This window comes from Mytilus trossulus, chromosome 3 (genome assembly GCF_036588685.1).
Source record: "Mytilus trossulus isolate FHL-02 chromosome 3, PNRI_Mtr1.1.1.hap1, whole genome shotgun sequence".
In the NCBI taxonomy this organism is placed as follows: Eukaryota; Metazoa; Mollusca; class Bivalvia; order Mytilida; family Mytilidae; genus Mytilus; species Mytilus trossulus.
In genome coordinates, this window is record NC_086375.1 from 41,127,474 (window position 1) to 41,148,169 (window position 20,696).

At 31.5% G+C, this 20,696-nt stretch overlaps 1 protein-coding gene across 3 annotated transcripts in view; it reads left to right on the forward strand.

Annotated features, from left to right (window-relative positions):
• LOC134711484 (tyrosine-protein kinase SRK2-like) overlaps positions 1 to 20,696 on the forward strand; it is a 63,969-nt gene that overhangs the window by 9,733 nt on the left and 33,540 nt on the right. Inside the window, exons 1-2 of one of the 3 annotated variants that reach the window (XM_063572094.1) lie at positions 2,798 to 2,946; positions 10,251 to 10,336. In XM_063572094.1, the coding sequence (XP_063428164.1) occupies positions 10,252 to 10,336 (85 nt within the window). In that variant the 5' untranslated portion in view covers positions 2,798 to 2,946; position 10,251. Of the gene's footprint in view, positions 1 to 2,797; positions 2,947 to 10,250; positions 10,337 to 17,936; positions 18,059 to 20,696 lie in introns of those variants that run through there. The other 2 variants (XM_063572093.1, XM_063572098.1) reach the window with 2 other exon arrangements.

The following is a 20,696-nucleotide window of genomic DNA, read 5'->3' on the forward strand; positions in this document are numbered from 1 at the left end:
TGAGGCTTTAAGCGTTTCTGGGGTGAAAGTAAATCCAGAAAGGCTATTCAGACGCATAAAATTTATTTTCATTCTTTTTACAACACTGAGTCGATACCACTCAGCTCTGTATAGTCAATACGTCGGTATTACTAGATGAATATTTGATAAGGAGTCAAAATGAAACCAGGCAACAAATATCATGTATCCTGATTTTTGTATCCAAATACAACAGCCGAAGAGAAGAATAGATTTCAGAATTTGTTTGTGTGATATAAGTTATTAAATTTCGATGTGAACAAAATCCTACAGAACAGCAATCGACTTTTCCCCCTTTCTATTGGTTTTCTCTCACTATCTCTCTCTCGCTTTCTTTCTCTTTTATGATAGAAAAATCCGAATCTCCTTTGATGCACGAATCAAGAACACAGTAGTTCAACAGTATCAAGATCGACTGGTCTGCAGCTAATTTCATCCACTTTTCATTTTGGATAAATAAGGCAAATATAGAATTTTATGATTGTTATTTGAAGATATACTTTCTTTAATCTGAACAGACATAAATTCAAATCCATTTATTTTACCTAAAAGGGGCATGACAATAGTAAAGTTGATGTTTGTAACTTACAACTTTGGGGAGGGGGAGGGGAATTGATATTAAAGTTTATTAAAAGCGTTTTAATTATTGATGTATATAGACGAGTTTTTTCCTTCTCATTGTAAATATTTGTTCCTTGCAGATATCGTTTATCAATATGCAGCAAACAGTTACATATTATAAATAGTATCAGTATAATAAATTTCAAATGCAATTTCTTCGATAAAAAAGAGAGTAAAGAAAACGATTATTTGATTATCCGCAAATACATGAACAGAATGACGTAATTTTGAAGATAATTTTAAATAATATATAATTGTTGTTGAAATGAAAATAGATTTTAGTGATCTTGGTTTCCGAACTGAACAAGCTATTGATTTGGTATCCGGTGCATAATAGCTGTCTCAATTTTTTTTATCCTGACCATTCTTTTTTGAAAATCTGTAATCAAATACAGGAAACAATACTGCTTTAGAGTTACCATTCACACCACAGGTACATGTATATGTTGTTTAAGTTTCATGATGTAATTAAAATATATGGAATATGATATTCTTATGGAAACATATACTTTAATATCAACTCAATAACTGCAAGGAATGCATGTATGGAAAAATTATCATTCATAGAAACGTTGAACGTTGAAGATAACAACATGATAAATAAAAAGCAAGAATTACCAAAAGTATTGGACAGTATTTAAAGACCACCCAACAACAATATAACACCCAGTGAACTGAAACATAACGTTTGAGCTATACAACTGTATACTGATTACATGTAGATAACCATATAAATCAGCTATTTACAGTGATAGATCCGACGAATACAAATGTTATATCCTTAACTTTATGCTATACTGTCTCGAAGTGGCCGACCAAATCTAACCGTGTCCGTCATTCCGTTATAATCAAACGGTTGACAACGACTGTAGACATTAATATGATATTTGGTTAATTGGTGTAATGCTGAAATATTGCTCGAGCTAGGTTTTCAATCTGGTTACTAGACTTTTGACGGTGGTCCTGGGACATACATAATTTCATGAAACATTCTTCATATAGTTTAGACTTTATTGTACTGTCTGTATGTAAATCTAAGTGTTAATGTACTCTTTGTACTGTGAATACTTATACAGATAGAGTTTTTGTTTCGTTTTGATTGACCAACTTTTAGCTGATATAAGTTTGAATTTTATTTCTTTAGCAATTAGCATTCCTTTCAACAAAATGAATAATGAATTTATCATTAACGTTTCTTCATTTAAGTGGAGCTTAAGAACCCATGAACAGTTCAGTGCCTGGCGTTGTAGAAGCCTTATAAATGTATATACATGATATGTCGTAAGTAATCCAAATGTACAATATTAATTCGGCTATGGCATGAATGATTTGTTAAAGGTTATAGACCGAAATTCCGTTGTATGCCGACACATCTGTTCTACGTGTACATATAAACTTATATGATAACAACGGTCATGTTGGTTGACAAAACCCCCCTAATTCAATACAAACCGTAGAATTATTTCGTTTGCATTTTCATTTCCCACCAAGGTCAGTGGTTTCAGAGTTTTGAAAATAAGAAAAAATGATGGCGCAGATTTTTGTTGTTGTATATGTGACCAAAACAGAATCAAACCACAACGACAAAAAAGTCCATTAACACCTTGAATGCATATTACCTTTATTGAAACACTTTTATACGCTCGTATATATAAAATGGATATTCGCATCCTAACTTACAAAAAAATGTTCCGAGTTCGATTAACGAACACTGGCTAAGACACATTTCTGACATATGTCAATTCTATTCAGCATGGGAATAATAAAGATAAGGAAAAGAGGGAGAAAATCTTCCTTTTCTTATAAATCAGCAAAATTAATTAGAAACATGTACAATATTATTCATTATATAGAACGGATGGTAATAATTGAAGAAGCGACATAAAAAACAGTGAGGAATTTCTTCAAGGCGTTCTAACAGTTTATCAAGAAATGATGTTGCCATTGCTGATAGAACATCAAAAATACTTTGATTAGAAGTATATATTCATCGGAATAAAATGTGAGCAAGATAAAATTGATAACTTAATTTTCTTCCTGTTTAAAGTGATTTCACCAATTAAACGCGGTTCATCTCTTTGAAATTCACATTTTTTTTAGAACTGGAAAATTTCACAGATAACTTGAAAACAGTTGCAGCTGTAGTTTTGTGATGTTTTGCATTCTACCTTTGAAAACTTCAACGCATTAGATGAGTGAAATTTCGTAATATTATCTGTAATATCAGTCGAACACTTTTTGTGCGCAGGAATACATGTATTAGGAATTCTTTAAGTTTTCGGTATTTTAAGGAGGAACATTTTCGCTGTAAGTATTTATAATTTGATAATAGCTGCATTCAAGGGAAAGTTTACAGTTGACGCTGTAAAACGGGGTTACACATTTATTGTATATAGTATTCATATATGTGTATAAATGTATGTTTTTGTTTGTCCTTTTACTGAGTTCCACTTAGACACTCACTCTTATTGGTTAATATGCAAAGTTATATCTATATATGGAAAAAGAATAAACTGAGACATAGAAGCGATCGATGGCATTGTGTACTTTGGATAATTAGGAATATAAAAATCAAAATTATTTTTATTTCAATTCTTGCAATACTTTGAATTTTCTGTATCTTAGTTTTGCTGTAGTGATTTTAACACATATACCCGTTTACACTCCATTAGTCCGTTGTTCTAATTAACTGAAAGTACTGTCCATCCAGTGGTCAGAACTGCAACTGAATATAAAGATTACAGTTCTTAAATAAATATAAGTACATCTTGATTAAGATCACAAAAATATATATATTTTTAACATTACCAATACGAAAAAAAAATAGCGTTAAGTAATTTCTAATGCAAGACAAACAAGTGAGAGTTCATTATTCGTTGATTTTGAAACTGATGAAGATATTCTATTTTGATACTGGTATCTTCACGTATTGCCAAACCTTGAAAAACAACAACTGTTTGTACATATTGAAGAAAAGATAAATGATAAAAATCCATTTTGTAACATTGAAACGTACTTGTTATTTTCAATGAACCTTGACCTTTGTCTCAAGTCGTGGCGTTGATGCCAATAACTGGTTTTGCGTCCAGGATAACGAATCAGTATATACATTTTGACTTATTAATGTGGAAGTTTTAGATAAATGGGATAATAGTCTTCATTTCATATTCTAATGAACGAAATGCACTTCAAAATATAAAAAAGAAGATTTGGTATGATTCAGCTGTTGCGACAACTCTCCACAAATGACCAAATGACACAATAACTATGGGTAACTGAAAAGCATATTTTACAAGTCTTACGTAAAATCTGAGTTATTAACAAATATCCTTTATTATATTCAGTTTGACAAGTTTGTCCTAATAATCCTCGCGAATAGATAAATTGCTATCAGTATTGAAGAGTCTCCACTTATTAAACATTATTTTCTACTTTTCCTTAATGATTTAGAGAGACAGTTGATGTTAAATTATTGATTTACTTTTGGGGTCTTCCCTTTCCTTATCTCCATGATAAAAAGTAAAAACACAAAAATACTGAAATCCGAGGAAAATTCAAAAAGGAAAGTCCAAAATCAAAAGGCAAACTCAAAAGTCCAAACACATCAAACGAATGGATAACAAGTGTCAAATTCCTGACTTGGTACAAGCATTTTCTAATGTAGAAAATGGTGGATTGAACCTGGTTTTTTAAGCTACCTAAACCTCTCACTTGTATGACAGTCGCATCAAATTTCATTACATTGTCATTGACAGGAAGATCTCGGTTATTATATGTGGGACCGGTCCCAAGTAAGGTTAGGAAAGGACTTAATGGGTTTACCCTCATTTTAAAAGAGTTTTGTTATAGATATTAAAGTCTTTTCGTTTTTCAAGAGCAATCATTTCGATGCCAATACCCCCCCCCCCCCCCCCCCCAAATCCATGCACAGTATCAATCTGTAATGACAGACTAAACATATTGACTTGTTTCATATTTCCGTCATGTCTAATGGTTTTTATCATTGTTGAAGGCCGTAGGGTTACCAGAGGCTACAATGGCTTACCTTCACTTCATTTGTACTTTGATGGATATTTGTGTCATTTGGCAATCATACAATATCTTCTTATATTGAAAATGTATACGACTGTAAAAGGTAGCCATATAAATCTTTAAAGTATTAAAACTACGCAGTAATATTCAATTAAGTCAGAAAGATATACCTCGGTCTCCCCTGTACTAAGGGCTTGCACTCGCGTGTATGTGCGTGCATGATTATTCCTATAGTGAATTTTTTAAAGAGATGGGACGTTAGTATAGGGTTTTACACTGTATCATTTATAATTTTGGTAAACAAAGGCATAATTCGTTTTATTTTAGAAACTAGAAAAAGCAAGTATCACACGGTCTTTTCCCATAGAGGCTGCAGTGTAATGTCCCTATAGCTTTGAATTTCTTGGTAACTGAACGGAAATCCTTGACCCGGGGTTAATTTTTCGTACAATGTACGATTGCCATTGTCAAATTATTTATATTAAATTTGCTATAGTTCAGGAGAATGGAGAGAACGGTAGTGTATTGGGAGAAGGAGTAATTAATTAAATAATGGTTCAAGATGTGAAGCAATTATCGGAACAGCTGCTTACAGTTATTATTGAAACATTGACAAATAACCAAAGCGATGGGTATCAACAATTGTCTTGCTTCGATCATTTTCTAAAAGCATCTGTAACAATTCTAGATTTGTGGAAGAAAAACAAGTTTTTTATTTTCATCGAGGGATTTCATTTATTGAATACATTCTTTTCAGTGGAAAGTAATTATTTCACGTAATCTTGATAATTTTCTGCGTAATATCCCCTAGAGATTTATTGCAAATAATTTCTGAGAAATAATTAGGAAATTGATTTGCATCTGAAAGCGATTTTGTAACAGTAAACAAATGCCTATCCTCCAAGGTAAATTTCATTACATGTTTTCAGGTATCGTAGATTTTTTGGAAAACAAGATTATATATCTAATTACGATAAAATTTACATGGAATGAATTGATTTAAAAATCTAGAGAAACCCATTGGGAAAGCATATAACCAATATGATATACATTATTACGTTTATGTTACACGCAGAGAGAATGTATGGCAGCTTCTAAACACAAGAATTTAATTAAAACAATAACTCACAGGGAATATATAATAAACCCTTTAGCAAAGTGTAAGCAAGATTATTTACTGAAAATAATAACTGCCTGCTGTCTTCAATGGTTAGGAGCTTATTTTCCAAAATAATACTTAAAATGCTTATTTTTCTATGAAGCGTAAGGTTTTTAAATCCTATCTGGATTTTCATCTTATATAGCTAGTTCAATTCAACTGGTGCCTGTCATCGGGTTATATTATTACATAACAAGGATTTGTTTGTTCATTTTTTACATTTGTAATTGTCACTCTACTTTATATATAGCATGCGCAAATGAAATGTTAGCAATGAAATGCCAAGTATAAATTGATGTGTCATATATTTATATTTAGGGAAGACGGTTTTCATGAAAATATTCAAGAAAATAAGCTAGGAAAAGAACTATTTCGCAGGATTATAACATTAGATAGCTTTGTTATTTCGCCTAGAAACCCATGAGTTCGGATATAAAGTATTTAATCTAATTAGGTAGCCAACAAAGTATTCATATATATTTCAGCGGAACTTTGCCAGAGTGGCTGTATGTATTTTACAAGCGTTTGTCGTTTAACCATATACTCCCTAATAACTTTCACATTTTCCAATGAAACCCCTTTATATTTAAATGTGTAGTATAAATTTTGATTGTCTGCGATGTTACCAAGCAGTCGTTTCAATTACCAGAATTGATAGGCGGTTGAAATGAGAACTTTCACTGTTTTTGTTTTATTTTTAACCCTAAAATTACGAAGCCATATATCAGCGTTTGTGTTCTTTGTAACAGTAAATGAGTTTGTCGGTCCGATATCCTATTAGCGCTTTCTGAATTCCGCATTTTCATAAACACATTTTCCAGGAATTAACAAAGTATAGCATGTATCGATAATATCTGTTAATTTCACAACATACAAGTTTTGTTTAAATAAGAACCTTCTTTCATATAAAACCATATACTTTTAGAGAGAATATTTACTTTTACTTATTTATTATTCTGTTATAATAATATTCAGCATCATATATACAAACAACTTTTCCCGTTTCAATACAATATCTCACTCTCTATCAAACACATAATCACAAAAACTAGTAAATGAATGAACATAGAAAACAATATTTAGCTATAATGATTCCATCAGAGTGAAGAATATTTCCAATACTTTGTCGTCTCAATGTCGCCCCATCGTAAGTGGCAAACATTTGTTCTATTGTTATGGAAATGCGATAAACAATTTTACATTTGATATCTTTATTAACTGAGGCTGTACATGCATTGCTGCATTCTTTATAGACACAACTGGGATGACTTTTTTCAATTATATTCTTACAAAAAGTTTGATCGATTTGACATTGATCAGTGTCTATGCTCTTTGAAACGAGTGCTGTAGAAAGTATAAGGCATTACTGTTGTTGTCAAAAGCTATGATAATTTACATGATATAAGTTACTGACGCAGAGTCAAAAATATCATGATATACTCAGACTAAATAAACAATGTCCACATCATTAAAGTCTGTGTGGATTACATGGCCAAGGTATGGCAGACGTTAGAACCAATGATTACTTATACTCATTTTCCATGCATTTTATTAAAAAGTAAAATTTCATTATTATCCTAATATTCAATCATTGGTAAATGGTATGCATCTTTCTTTGTTTCGTTATTGACTAGCCGATAATCCACTCGGAGACAATTCTTATCAGTGAGAATCAAATAAAACAAGTAAAATCATTTAACTTCGAGTACCTCTTTTTCGTGACTAATAGTATATTGATACATGGCATCTTCTAACCTTTTTGTATTATATTTATTTCTTGTTCAGACAGACATAGAAAATTGAGATTACCGTATATGAAGTGACAATCTTTTATTGCGATGTATGTTATTACTAACTATTTTCATCTTAGGCCTTTTTGCATTTTTACAGATCGACAAATGCGTCCTTTGTAACAAAAATATTATAAATAAATTGGTATTTTTTTTAGTTACAAATAAACTGATCTCTTATAGAAACTATTAAAGGTAAAATAACTATGCGTTGGACAAAATGAGGGAATAGAACAAACTCCGAAAGGAGCGATCCCGGATGGTTCGATGTTATAAACGTCTATTGCTATACAAATATCACCCGACATTCTTATCCACTTTCACACACAATGTCATTATCGGTAAATACACCAATCAGACGACTATCGTAAGATAACAATAACAAGTCGCTTGTGAGTTAGAGACACAGGCAAGTCGCATATTGTATTGTCAACCGATTCGTGTGTAGGTTATCATACGACTCAATGGTTGCTTTCAGTGTTTTCCCTGATAACTCTATTGGAGCAGTGTTTGTTTCAGGAACACATACAATGTATATGTTTCGTATAAGGTGAACATAAACGATCGTGTCAAATCAGTTGAAATATGTCTACACCGTACGATGGAGAAGATGGTATGTAACTGTTGAAATAGGAAGTTAAAGAAACATTGTTTTAAGATTCCTATTTCTATTATAACATACTGCAAGTTCGATGAATGAATTTTCAAAATCAGACGCCTGTTCAGAATCAATATGTTGATCAGTGAACTGATGAACGAAATTAAACTAATATAGAAGCATGCGTGTGTCATAGTCGTTTCATTGTATGCTTATACATTCGTTTGATGGAGGCCATTATAAACGAAATTCAGATGAGAGAACCAATTTCAAATTAGAGGCAGTAATTTAAATCTGATGTTAAATACTACTATAACATATCACACAAGTTTCTATTTCTAAATTAGTTTTGATGTCGTTTGAATTTCTTTAATAATATCGAATCTAGTATTTAAGTTTTCCCAATAAAAAAACAAAGCTGTAATTTAAACTAGGATTCGATGCAATTAGCAGAAATTGCATGCAATGGGGCTTGGTAAATTTGTTGATTTAGAAAAATAAATTCAATTCCTTGCAAATTTATTGCAGTTCTATTTTAAGGATAGTTAGATCTCGATTTGTTTAGTCTTTCCGTGAATTGTTGTTTTTGATTCTTGTTTCCTGTTCTGTGTTTACTTAAGTTCACATGTAGGAACAAGAAAATGGAAAATGGCCAAACAGCCATAGGCGTTAAAGTGCAAATGTGTTGTATTTATTTCTGATTTATAAATTAGAAAAGGAGTGTAATTGTAAGGTTATTGTAACATTTGTTGATTTCAATCTTTATATAGAAGTATAAAAGTTGTATCATTTTGTTCGTATTCATATAAAAGTGCAATCTTATTCATAATTATTATATCTTAATTGTGTTGGATTCTACGTGCTGTCTTGTATTTCCATAGTGTTACGTACTGTAATTCTAAAGTACTCTTAATTTCTTAAGATGTTCCTAATTACGTTAAGGCTCGACTGTAACGGTCCTTAGGTACCTCTAGTTGAACAAGCATTCAATTGATTAAAGAAAGATAACTCTAATCATTTTCGTGTCTGCTTGAGACTTGTATTACATGTTGTCTTAGTTTGAAAACATATGTTATATGTAACGCAAATAAGCAGAAAAGAATATGATGAAAATGAAAATATTATCTGAACATTTGCATGGGAGGTGTAAGAAACCCTATAACAAATCAATATTGATAAGAAATAAAATTATGTTCTTAACAAGATATTATGTATTTAAGAACATACTTTCGTCGCCACTTTGACAAAAAATGTATAATTTTGTTGATACAATTGATACGCTTTAATAAATCATAAATATCTTGGATCTTGATATATAAAGTCGAAAATAACAAGGATCCCTTTACTACTAATCTGTTTATGTTTCCTTCGTTATCATCTCTCGTTCCTGTTTCAAATGTACGTGCGTCTTGTTTCCATATTCAATGTTATTTTAATATGAAACAGTCGCACGATAACAATATTACGTCATGTGCACTTTTGGGCAGCAAATGGTTATCAATTCACATGCAAAACTACTCTCTTTAATATAAGATTCTGTTCAAAAGTCGTATACACTAAATGCATGATAATTGAGATATCAAGCGAGTGATTGTATACAAGTATATGTCTGAAAAACAATTTTTTTAAAAGTGATACGAAGATGCTTAAAGTTAAAATTAAAAATTAAGAATACACCCATTGCTTTTCGTAGGAAAGTGTAAGTATGTATGCATTTAGACGGAATAATATTTCAGATGCATGGACATTGTTATATTGTGGTTAAATATGTATATCTTTTGAAAATAAGATGTACATAGTTTAATCTCCAATGAGATAACAATCCACCATATATACTTACTTTTTCAGGACTTTCTTTCATGACAGTGCCTGTTTATTAAATGTTTTTAAAACGTATGTTATAGTATTTAAATACTTCCTTAAGACTTTAATTAATGATATGACTTTGGCTAAACTGCATTTCTTAGTGCTTAAGCCTTATACTTTTTTTCATTTTTATGTATGTTTTATTCAAAACTTTATCTTTTTTCAGCATGCGGGTGTTTTCTCAGTTTTCATCCATACCTGGAAACATGAATAATTTCAAAGCAGAGAAACGGAGACCTCATAGTTGTTCAGGTTAGTACGTTTGGTTCACTTTTAACTTTTGTTCATTTCACTTCCCGTTAAGATCCCGTGATGTTGGACCTTAAAATAAAACTATTCCTCTTCATTATATCTGAGAAGGAATATTTCATATGCTGATGCTGAAATATTCAAAACGCTAAGGTTTTTCTATCGGCTTCAGGCATAGATTGTCCCAAATCGTTATTGGTAAACTTTTCTGAGTTTTTAAATATTTATTGTTATTCGGTTTCGTAATTATCTAATATAACTTTGCAATTGTTTTGATTCAAGCGCCATCATCAAGGCTTGTGTAGACGAAACGCGCGTTTAGCGTGCCAGGTTATAAGGCTGGTATTTCCTTGTTTTAATTCATGTAACAAATACCTTGCTCACCTGACAAAAAGATATAGGAAAGGAATCCTGCTTGCCTGTTCTTAATTTTCGCGAGGCCTCCAAAACTGAGCAAATGTCGCATCATGTTCTCGAAGTTCATGGAGGTCATTTCCATCACTTACATTTATGATAACCACCGGCATTTGGTTTTTTCTCTCATTCAAATAACCACATGTCTGCTTTACACAAAGTTCAAATATCCAAAGCCTTATAAAGTTATTTATGTATCCGTTTTTAGTTTAATAAGTTATATATCTATCATAAAATTTCAATACTGTTTTTGATAGAATAATTTATTATGTTTATAAAATTGTATTGATTTCAAATGAATGACATGAGAACTTAAATTTAAAAAAAAATCACTAGAGCAAGTAAAAAGAGAAAAAGTATAAATGTCGCAATTCCATCAAAAACTATTACTATTATCGGAGTAATTTATCTATAACGGAAACGCTTCAATTAGACACAAAACATTTAAAAAAGAGAATTTCAATTCAAATTTAATTTTACACAAAGGATCATTTCTTCTGCAGTAGTTACACCGTGAAAATTATTGTAACATTTTGCTCCTAAATTGACGGAAATTGTCGTTTATTGCGAATGTCACCATCAAACAGATGCTATATATGTATAATGATCATGGGAACGAACTAAGCATCAATAACATGAACTTTTAGATTAGATAACTAGAGTCAGAAAGGTTCATATTTAATATGTCCGATGTCATTGTTTTGTTTGTATAATTATATGACTTGAAAGCATGCAATATATAAATTTGCACTAAATGCAACTGAAACAATAACTTTAAAATACTTTAGACGAACAAAAAGACCTCTATTATAGATATTTTAGTGTATACTGTAAGACATTGTGAGGTGTCTTTATATAAAAAAAAAAGATTTGATATGAGACAACTATCCTGCAAAAGATCAAAGAACATTGATGAACTATACTGGTAACTGTACGGGTTTCAACAATGAGCAAAAAACGTTACCTTCAGGTAGGTTATAATAGGCCCAAAAATAGCAAAATTGAAAACAAATTTATATATGTTCCGGACCATTTTAGTATTTGGACCATACGCGTATGGTCATGACCATATGGGTATATACTCATATGGTCCGACCATACGCGTATGGTCCGACCGTACACGTATGGTCGGGGTTATTAACACTCTGTTACAGTTTACTTTAAATACTTCTAAACTCGTTCATTAAAAAGACCCTATCATATATTTATTAAGTAATTTTATTATAATATTATAAGAAAACGATTAGCTAAATAAAAATTAGAAGTTTCACACAGCTATAAAAAGGTTAGATTTTCACTCGCAAACAAAAGGTGTATTGAATAGGATCGTGCACAACCAAGACTTGCAAATGCAAAAAAGCTATGATACCGTTTGGAAGTAAATGTCACCCCAAGCCCATATGCAAGAATGTAATTAGCGATGAAAACCAACTATGGTATCAATATATAATTTTTACGTAGTATTTGAACATAAATGTATTTTTTAGATAAAGCTTTTGTATTATTGAAACTTTAATAATGTAATTTTAAAAAAAAATACCTATATGGTCCCAATACTCATATGGTCCGGCCCGTTAATAACCAAACGAGTATTATACTCATATGGTCCGACCATACGCGTACGGTCGGACCATACGAGTATACGCATATGGTCATGACCATACGCGTATGGTCCAAATACTCATATGGTCCGGAACATATACATCCATCTTTAACGAAACAAGAACACTCTGTTACAGTTTACTTTAAATACTTCTAAACTCGTTCATTAAAAAGACGCTATTAAGTTCAATTAAGACAGAAAGCAACCAATATGCAAAGATTCCCCTCCCTGGATTACAGGTACATACAACTAACATGTATATTTCTTTTTACCAGTTTCTATAGGTTAAGATAGATTTTATATCTATAAATATTTAATATTTAAACCGTTATGTTTTTCCAGTATATTCTTCAAAACATGTAACCATTCAAACAAAATATTGTGTTTACGTCAGTCGTATCAATATACACTGCGCAACCTGCTGCTTTCCTTGTTAATGTACTTTGGAACCGAAAAATATTGCATTGTCAAAAGGAAACTATATAATATATAACGGAATTTAGAAGATTCAATTTCTAACTTTTTCTCGATGTTCTTGCGGCCAAACAACAAAAATGATCAAAACTACATATGAGGTACTCCCTATGGATTTCTAAAATAGTTCAAGGTTTAGGGGAGGGTTTGGGGTCGGCTAAGATTTTTAACCCCGACATGTTTGTAATTTCAGGGCCTTTTATATATAGCTGACTAAGGTTTTTGCTCATTGTTGAAGGCTGTACAGTGACCTAATTTTGTTACCCTATTTTTCATTTGGTCTCTGTGGAAAGCTGTATATGATTGGCGATCATACCACACTGTGTTTTTATGTTGTTCTATATATATAGAAAAATATGTACTACTATATGTATGTGTGCATGCATTTTTGCGCCTGTCCCAAGTCAGGAGCCTCTGGCCTTTATTAGTCTTGTATTATTTTAATTATAGTTTCTTGTGTACAATTTGGAAATTAGTATGGCGTTCATTATCACTGAACTAGTATATATTTGTTTAGGGGCCAGTTGGAGGACGCCTCCGGGTGCGGGAATTTCTCGCTACATTGAAGACCTGTTGGTGACCTTCTGCTGTTGTTTTTTTATTTGGTCGGGTTGTTGTCTCTTTGACACATTCCCCATTTCCATTCTCAATTCTATTCATGCATGTATATATAATTCTACGAGAAAAATCTGATCCTTTGTAACCATTTGCACAATCGACTTTTTGTCCTTATTTTAAGAGGGTCAAATAGTTATATTCATGCAATATAAAATAATCAATGGTAAAATAAAATAAGTTGATGTGGAATGACTGGAAATGATGATAGCCATGCAAGGAGACAACGATCCGTCAAAATCTGACGAGGACTGATATAAAAAGGTCGCAGTTTTTTAAAATCCATATCCGATCTTAGCCTGAGAATCTGACCCTTCCACCATACTTTAGTTAGTCCGAGATTACTCTGACGTCCAACGGCTGTTTTGCCAGACAAGCTCAGAGTAATCTCGATCTTTACCGTTTAGTGTGTTATTGCCCGGGGAAACCTCTGTTTGCGTGTTTTTTCTTCTTCTGTATTTCTGTATTTTCGGTGCCAGAAATAATTTACTGCTTCACTTTTATTTACGTCTTTTTACTGAAGTTTCATATAATGCCAAGTAAGAGTTATTTAATTTTAGACGGAGAAAGCGGGAAATCAGTTACCAGCCGTAAATATCGTTCATTACTTTTTTTAGAACAATATTTCATGTACTGATTAGAACTACACGTCCATGGTCTTTAATATCAAAGATTCGGTGACCGGTAGAGCTGCTACTCTATATAATTATGAATTATGCAACACATCTGAATTATTTCATTATAAATATGTCTAGCCAATGGTCTTTATGGAAGTTTAAGCAATACGTTCGTTTAAATTCGAAATGTAGTTAAGTCTTTATCAATTAATAAAAACATGTCACAGCAGTGGACTGCGAGAAAGTACAACAAAGGTTGGACCTGGGTCCAATAGATAGTTCTCAGTACTGAGGTGACATTTTATGACTATAGCAATTGGTTGATCAAAATAATGGTGATATTTCTCTTTCTTGGATAACATTTTATTTCCAAATCCACAAAGGAAATGAATACACTGATGTTATCTAGTTTAACGCTTTTTAGCCTATTGGTCTGAATAATTAGTGTCAGTCTAAGATTACTATGACACATGCATATATGTGCATACAGGTGATAAAACTTGAAGTTAATATTTCAATTGTCGAAAGATTGGTTTTAATATTTAAACTTTTAATGCAATAGTCACATTTTGCCTTAAAGCTATGATTACTGTGTCAATTCTTATCAAGGATTTGTATCGTCTAAGGTCCGTGTAACACTTATCAATTCAAAGTTTTAAAAAGTTTTGAAATTTTAGATTTTTGGAATTTTGATCAAAGTTTTAAAATATCAAAATTTCAAATTGTGTTAAAAGTTTTGAAATTTTGAAATTTTAACCAAATTATTAAAATATCAAAATTCTAAATATCGTTTATAAATTTGATAGTTTAGAAATTTGATCAAACTTTTAAAATACTAAACCTAACGCGCAATTTTGACTATTTCACTTTTTGAAAGTTTGATTTTTTAAATGTTTGCTTAAAATATCAAAATAGAAAAGGGGCAATAAGAGGGATACCTGTAAAAAGCGAAACGAAATAAAAGCGGAACGAAACGAAACAATATGAATTAAAAACATACTGATACTTAAAAGTTTATGTATGAAATAAAATTGACATTAGTAAGCGGTGAAAAATTGGATGACAAAATTAATATTTCTTAAAGAAGATAATCTATTTAAAAACCAGACGTACGGCTCTGATATTGACCATTTACCTGCTGGTTTTATGATACTGAATGCATGGTGTCCTAATTAAGGTTGTGCTAGTCCACAGTGTGGGAGTTTTTTTAATATAATCTTATTTACGCTGAAATTAAGACGGTACTAAGATCCAATATCAGCAAATTGGAACCAAGATACTGTTACAAGGTATCTACAAAAACTCATCATAGATGGATACCAGAATATAAATTTTGCCGGTTTTTGCGCCAGACGCGCGTTTCGTCTACAAAAGACTTATCATTGACACTCGAACCAAATAAAGTTAAAAAGGCAAATAAAGTCAAATAAAATTGAAAAGGCAAAATAAAGTAAAAACTTTTAAATCCAACGTATAGCTCTGGTTTTGTAAAAGTTGAACTTGTGTGACCTTTCATATCATATATAAATGTATACCATAAACATTATTTTCACGAGCATTCATATTTATGTAATAGTTACCGCTGTACTACACGAAGCACCCAACTTGCATTCATGTTTATGTTATAGTTGCCACTGTACTACATAAAACACCCATCTATCCAGTTGTAGGTGCCGGCATTTTGAAAATTGTGTTCAAAAGTTTCTATCAGCGATAAATGGTAATCTTCTGGGGAACCAATATTTAGATAGTCCCTGTTTTTTCACTTGATACTACCACTAGGGGCTTCGATAATGGTACATTAAAATATTCTGATCCCTAATTTGATGATATAATATTCTGTGCCAGCAGAGGACAAAAGAAAAATTGTCCATGCCTTTTAGTGTTAAATTTTGAACCAGACAAGTTGATTGATAGCGATGAAAAACTTAATAAAATTGTTAGTGCTTCGACAAAAGGACTGGTTATCATACACGTTGCTCCATTATGGTTCTAAATTAACCACTGTTTTATAATAGTAAACAAAAGGAATAGATTTTTTTGTATTAAAGGATATTATTGTCCCGTATTTGCATTTTGTCATTTGGGTATTTTTAAGTTATCGTACGACAATCGACTTTGAGCAAACTAAAAGTACACATGTACATCCAGTCAGAATGGGGCGTGCAAAAAGAAGCCACACTGTCAGCTGCATGCTGGATTTTTTTCCATTTTTGGCCGTACACCAATGTTGCTCTCGAAAAACTAGTACAATGTAAACCGCTGAATTTTAAGTAAAGAATTCACCGACGGAACGCTGAAACTGAAATTTGAAATTCAAGAAAAATAAGAACGAAACAATTAAAGAGGTGTTTGACCAATGTGAAGTTAAAACATATTTAAATCCATCTATAAGGGAAACTTTGTCCTCGGAAGTTGAATCTTACGTTTCTTCGTAATTTGTATGTAAACAACCTATTTTAAATTATCGATTTTTTTTGTTGCCAGTGAGAAATATTTCATGAATGTTCCGGAACAAATTAGCAATAAATGCAACAGGGAGAGAGTGTGCATAATGAAGACATATAAAACCTTTCAAATAGTTTAGTTGAGGTCTGAAGCTGGCGTATGATAGTAACTGCTAGCCTTATATATATAGTAGTCCTTTGTTATTTTATTATCATTGTCATGTTGATTAGTTTCTTAGTTTGTTTCCTATTTTGACATAGGACTTTTATTTCCTATTAAAGTGCGTTTTACTGTTCGTATTACTGTGTGTTTTTCATTCTTTATTGGCTAGAGGTATAGGGGGAGGGTTGTGATCTCACGAAACATGTTAAACCCCGCCGCATTTATTCGCCTGTCCCAATCCAGGAGCCTCTGTCCTTTTAAGTCTTGTATGATTTTGATTTTAGTTCATTGTTATATTTCGAAGTTTAGTATTACGTCTATATTCACTGAACCAGTACACTTTTTTGTCTAGGGGCCAGCTGAAACACGCCTAGCACAACTTTCATTGCGACGCTATATATATTAAGCATTCCTTCCGTATCATTTCTTGGAACTGAAATAAATCATAAAAGGCAATATATTATCATCATGCAATCAATAAACAAGAAAGGAAAACGTTTTAAGTTGTATGCGACCGAAGCGATTTTTCTGGATCTACCTTCATCAGGAACGTCAAAAAGGCGAATAATACTATATGGTTTACTGCGAGTTTGTCATTTTTTCACTGATACTTCTAAATGTTGGGCACTGGGAACACAAAATAGCTTTGAATTATTTATCTCAAACGCTAAACCTTATATAGTTGATTCCGTTTTAAGTAGGTTTAATTTTTTTTTTTTTTGATAGATGCACAACCTTAAAATTCAGGATACTGTTATCCCATGTGATGTCTAATATGTAAAAAAACGACTTCTTCTTTTCATTATTTATTTTGTTATTAAGAATGATTTGATATATGTCATGATATTTATTTATAACTAAGAATAGTTCTGACCAGAGCGGTGTTTACATCAGTGATTACAGGTACCCCTCTTGTCGCCCCTTTATATTTTTGATATTTTAAGCAAACATTTAAAAAATTAAACTTTCAAAAAGTGAAATAATCAAAATTGCACGTTAGGTTTAGTATTTTAAAAGTTTGATCAAGTTTCTAAAATATCAAATTTATAAACGATATTTAGAATTTTGTTATTTTAATAATTTGGTTAAAATTTCAAAATTTCAAAACTTAAACACAATTTGAAATTTTGATATTTTAAAACTTTGATCAAAATTCCAAAAATCTAAAATTTCAAAACTTTTTAAAACTTTGAATTGATAAGTGTTACACGGACCCGTCTAAGTCCTTGTTTTTTATGAATGCAAATTTTCGCACCTGAGGAAACTTTTTGACTTCCGGTTTAGATTTGTGTCACCTTGACCTATAAAAACAACACATGGAGGAAAGGATACATTTTTGGGTACAGGTGCATGTTTAACATGGATACAATAAATAACTACAAAGTATTGAAGGTAAATGTAAATATAATGTCTGAAAAGGTACAGGATTCACCTAAGACGACCAAAAACACGTTAAATATGATGCAATTCGAAAATATGTCGACCATCGGAAAATGGCGCCTACAACTTCCTGTCGAAAATTCCGATGATATATTTCTGGCATTTGTCCAAATTAAATCTATTTACAATGCACATGTGTACAATTAATATGCAGCCTGTATTTTAATTGTTATTATTGCATGTGTATAGATGTTTTATTACTTTAATTATATCAAAAATTTGGACGTCAGTTTCACATGGTCATGGAATTTTATGAGCTAGTTTCTAAATAATAACTTTCTAACCATGGCATGCATGTACATCAGTTGAATAAAAACAATGTCTTTGCACAGAAAGAAGTTGTGTTTACTTTCTGATAGCAAATAAAAGATAAACTCTTTTTGAATATGTTATAAATGTTGGGTTTTTTAATATGAGGCTTTAAAAATGACACTAAAGTGATCATTATTAAGAGGAAATGACTCACTTATAATATATATACAGGTGTGACAACCTTAACAAATGAAAAATTATTCTTAATTTTCAATTATTTATCAAGAATTAAAAGAAAAATAGTAAAACATATTTTAGAAATCCTGGATTCTAGCAACAATTAATTCTTAGCTATGCTTCAAACTAGGAATTCTCTCTATAACCATGATAACATATTAATAAAATTGTAAGGCAGTGCATAGAAAAGTATGTGTCTCTATGGAGGGATCAAAAGAGGCTGAGCATGTACACACAATTTGGGTACTAATTACTATGATCAATCTATCAATACATAACAGTCTATTATTTGAACTTGGAATTATTTTAATTATGGAATTTTCATAATTTCTTGTGTTGAAATTTTTTAATAAATTCCATGTTTATTTGGTATTATGATCATTTGAGCGGTTCATAACATTTTCCATACAATCTGAATGTATTTTGGTTAGATAGTGTTGTGCCCGGCACAGTACATTCTATTGAAAATATAATATTTTCTTTGTAATAGAAAGTGTTGTGTGCGGCACAGAACATTTCAGTACAGAATAAACATGGAATTTATAAAAAAATTCAATAACAAGAAATCAAGCAAATTCCAGGATTAAAAATAATTCCAAGTTCAAATAATAGCCTGTTCCATGTATATATGTATAAACATGATGTAGATTAAAATTGCTGTCTAGAACTGTTGGATCCTCCAGAATAATCAGGGATCTTAGTGAGACAGGGCAGAGTAAAGTGTGTATAGAAACTTTGCCCTCTAGATTGTATTTTTGAAATTTATGTAATATGGTTGCAGTTTCAAGATGTTGAATACTGCCAGTGTAACTTCCAGCTAGGATTTAAAAAAAGAGGGGAACATTTTTAAAAAAGAACATGTTCTCACTGAAAAATATCAAATACTTAAGTACATGTATGTCGGCACATGTCAAATTTATATTCATATTTGTAATCCATATCCATAAATGCACTAAAAAGCAGCCTTCGATTTCACGATTATTTTTCAAGTCCACATTCCACAACCCTGAAGCCCTACATATTTTTGAAAGTTGGATTCTGTTGGCTTGTAGAGAAGAATTTTACAAGTCTGAAAACTATTTTACAAGCAAATGCTGTAGGACTTGTGGTTAAGCTTGAAGACTGTAAAAGTACATATGTACATTGATAAAAACCGAATGAGTCAGACATCTGGAAGCAGAATGTAATTGAAATTTAAATCTTGACAAGAAATATATGGAGTCTGGGAATACCTCAATGCTTGATATTTGACCCTGATTAGAGTCTTTTTGAATGTTAAACATACATTGTAAAGCACAATTTTTTGTGTATTTTCGATTTCTGTTAAATCAATATAATAGACTTGATATTTTCAGGCTCAGCATGTTTATAGAATCACAAAGATATGGTTTATTTGTCCAAACAAAAACAAAAAAACATGGAGAGTGTACATTTTACATGTAAATACAAAAATGTATAAAGGTGGAAAAGCTTCATTCAGTAACAGTACATACAATGTTCAATGGCAGACAGATGTCTGTTATCATCAGTGTCAAAACTTCCTGCTAATTAACTCTGTTAGCTTGCTTGTTTGTGGAGTACTAGTTACAGCATTGTTGTACAGTGAGATCAATTGAAAACAAACCCTGCATAATCATAAATCTATTGAACTCTTGTGTCAGGACATAAATGTACAGTGAAATCTATTGAAAACAAACCCTGCATATATTAGATCATAAATCCATTGTCAGATTGAAAACTGGAGTCGGGGCATACATATATATGCATGTACACTGTACAGTTAATATTCTTAGTTTAATCAAAGCATGCTGTGGGAAAAAGGTTTGTTGGTCCTGGTGAGTAAGTGGTTAAACAGGTTGCAGTGTATTTCAACCATCTGATGGTTAGAGATTAATTAAATAAATCAGTAAAAAGTCTATATCCGCTTGCCATTCAGATCCTTTTAAAACCTCTTCCTGCAGTACAGTTATCTAATATTACAATTGATGTGACTTCTATTGAATTTTATACATTAATGTTCATTTTTAAATTAAGTTGGTGCACAGCTATTACTTAATACAGGGGCGGATCCAGCCATTTTAAATGGGGGGGGGGGGGGGGT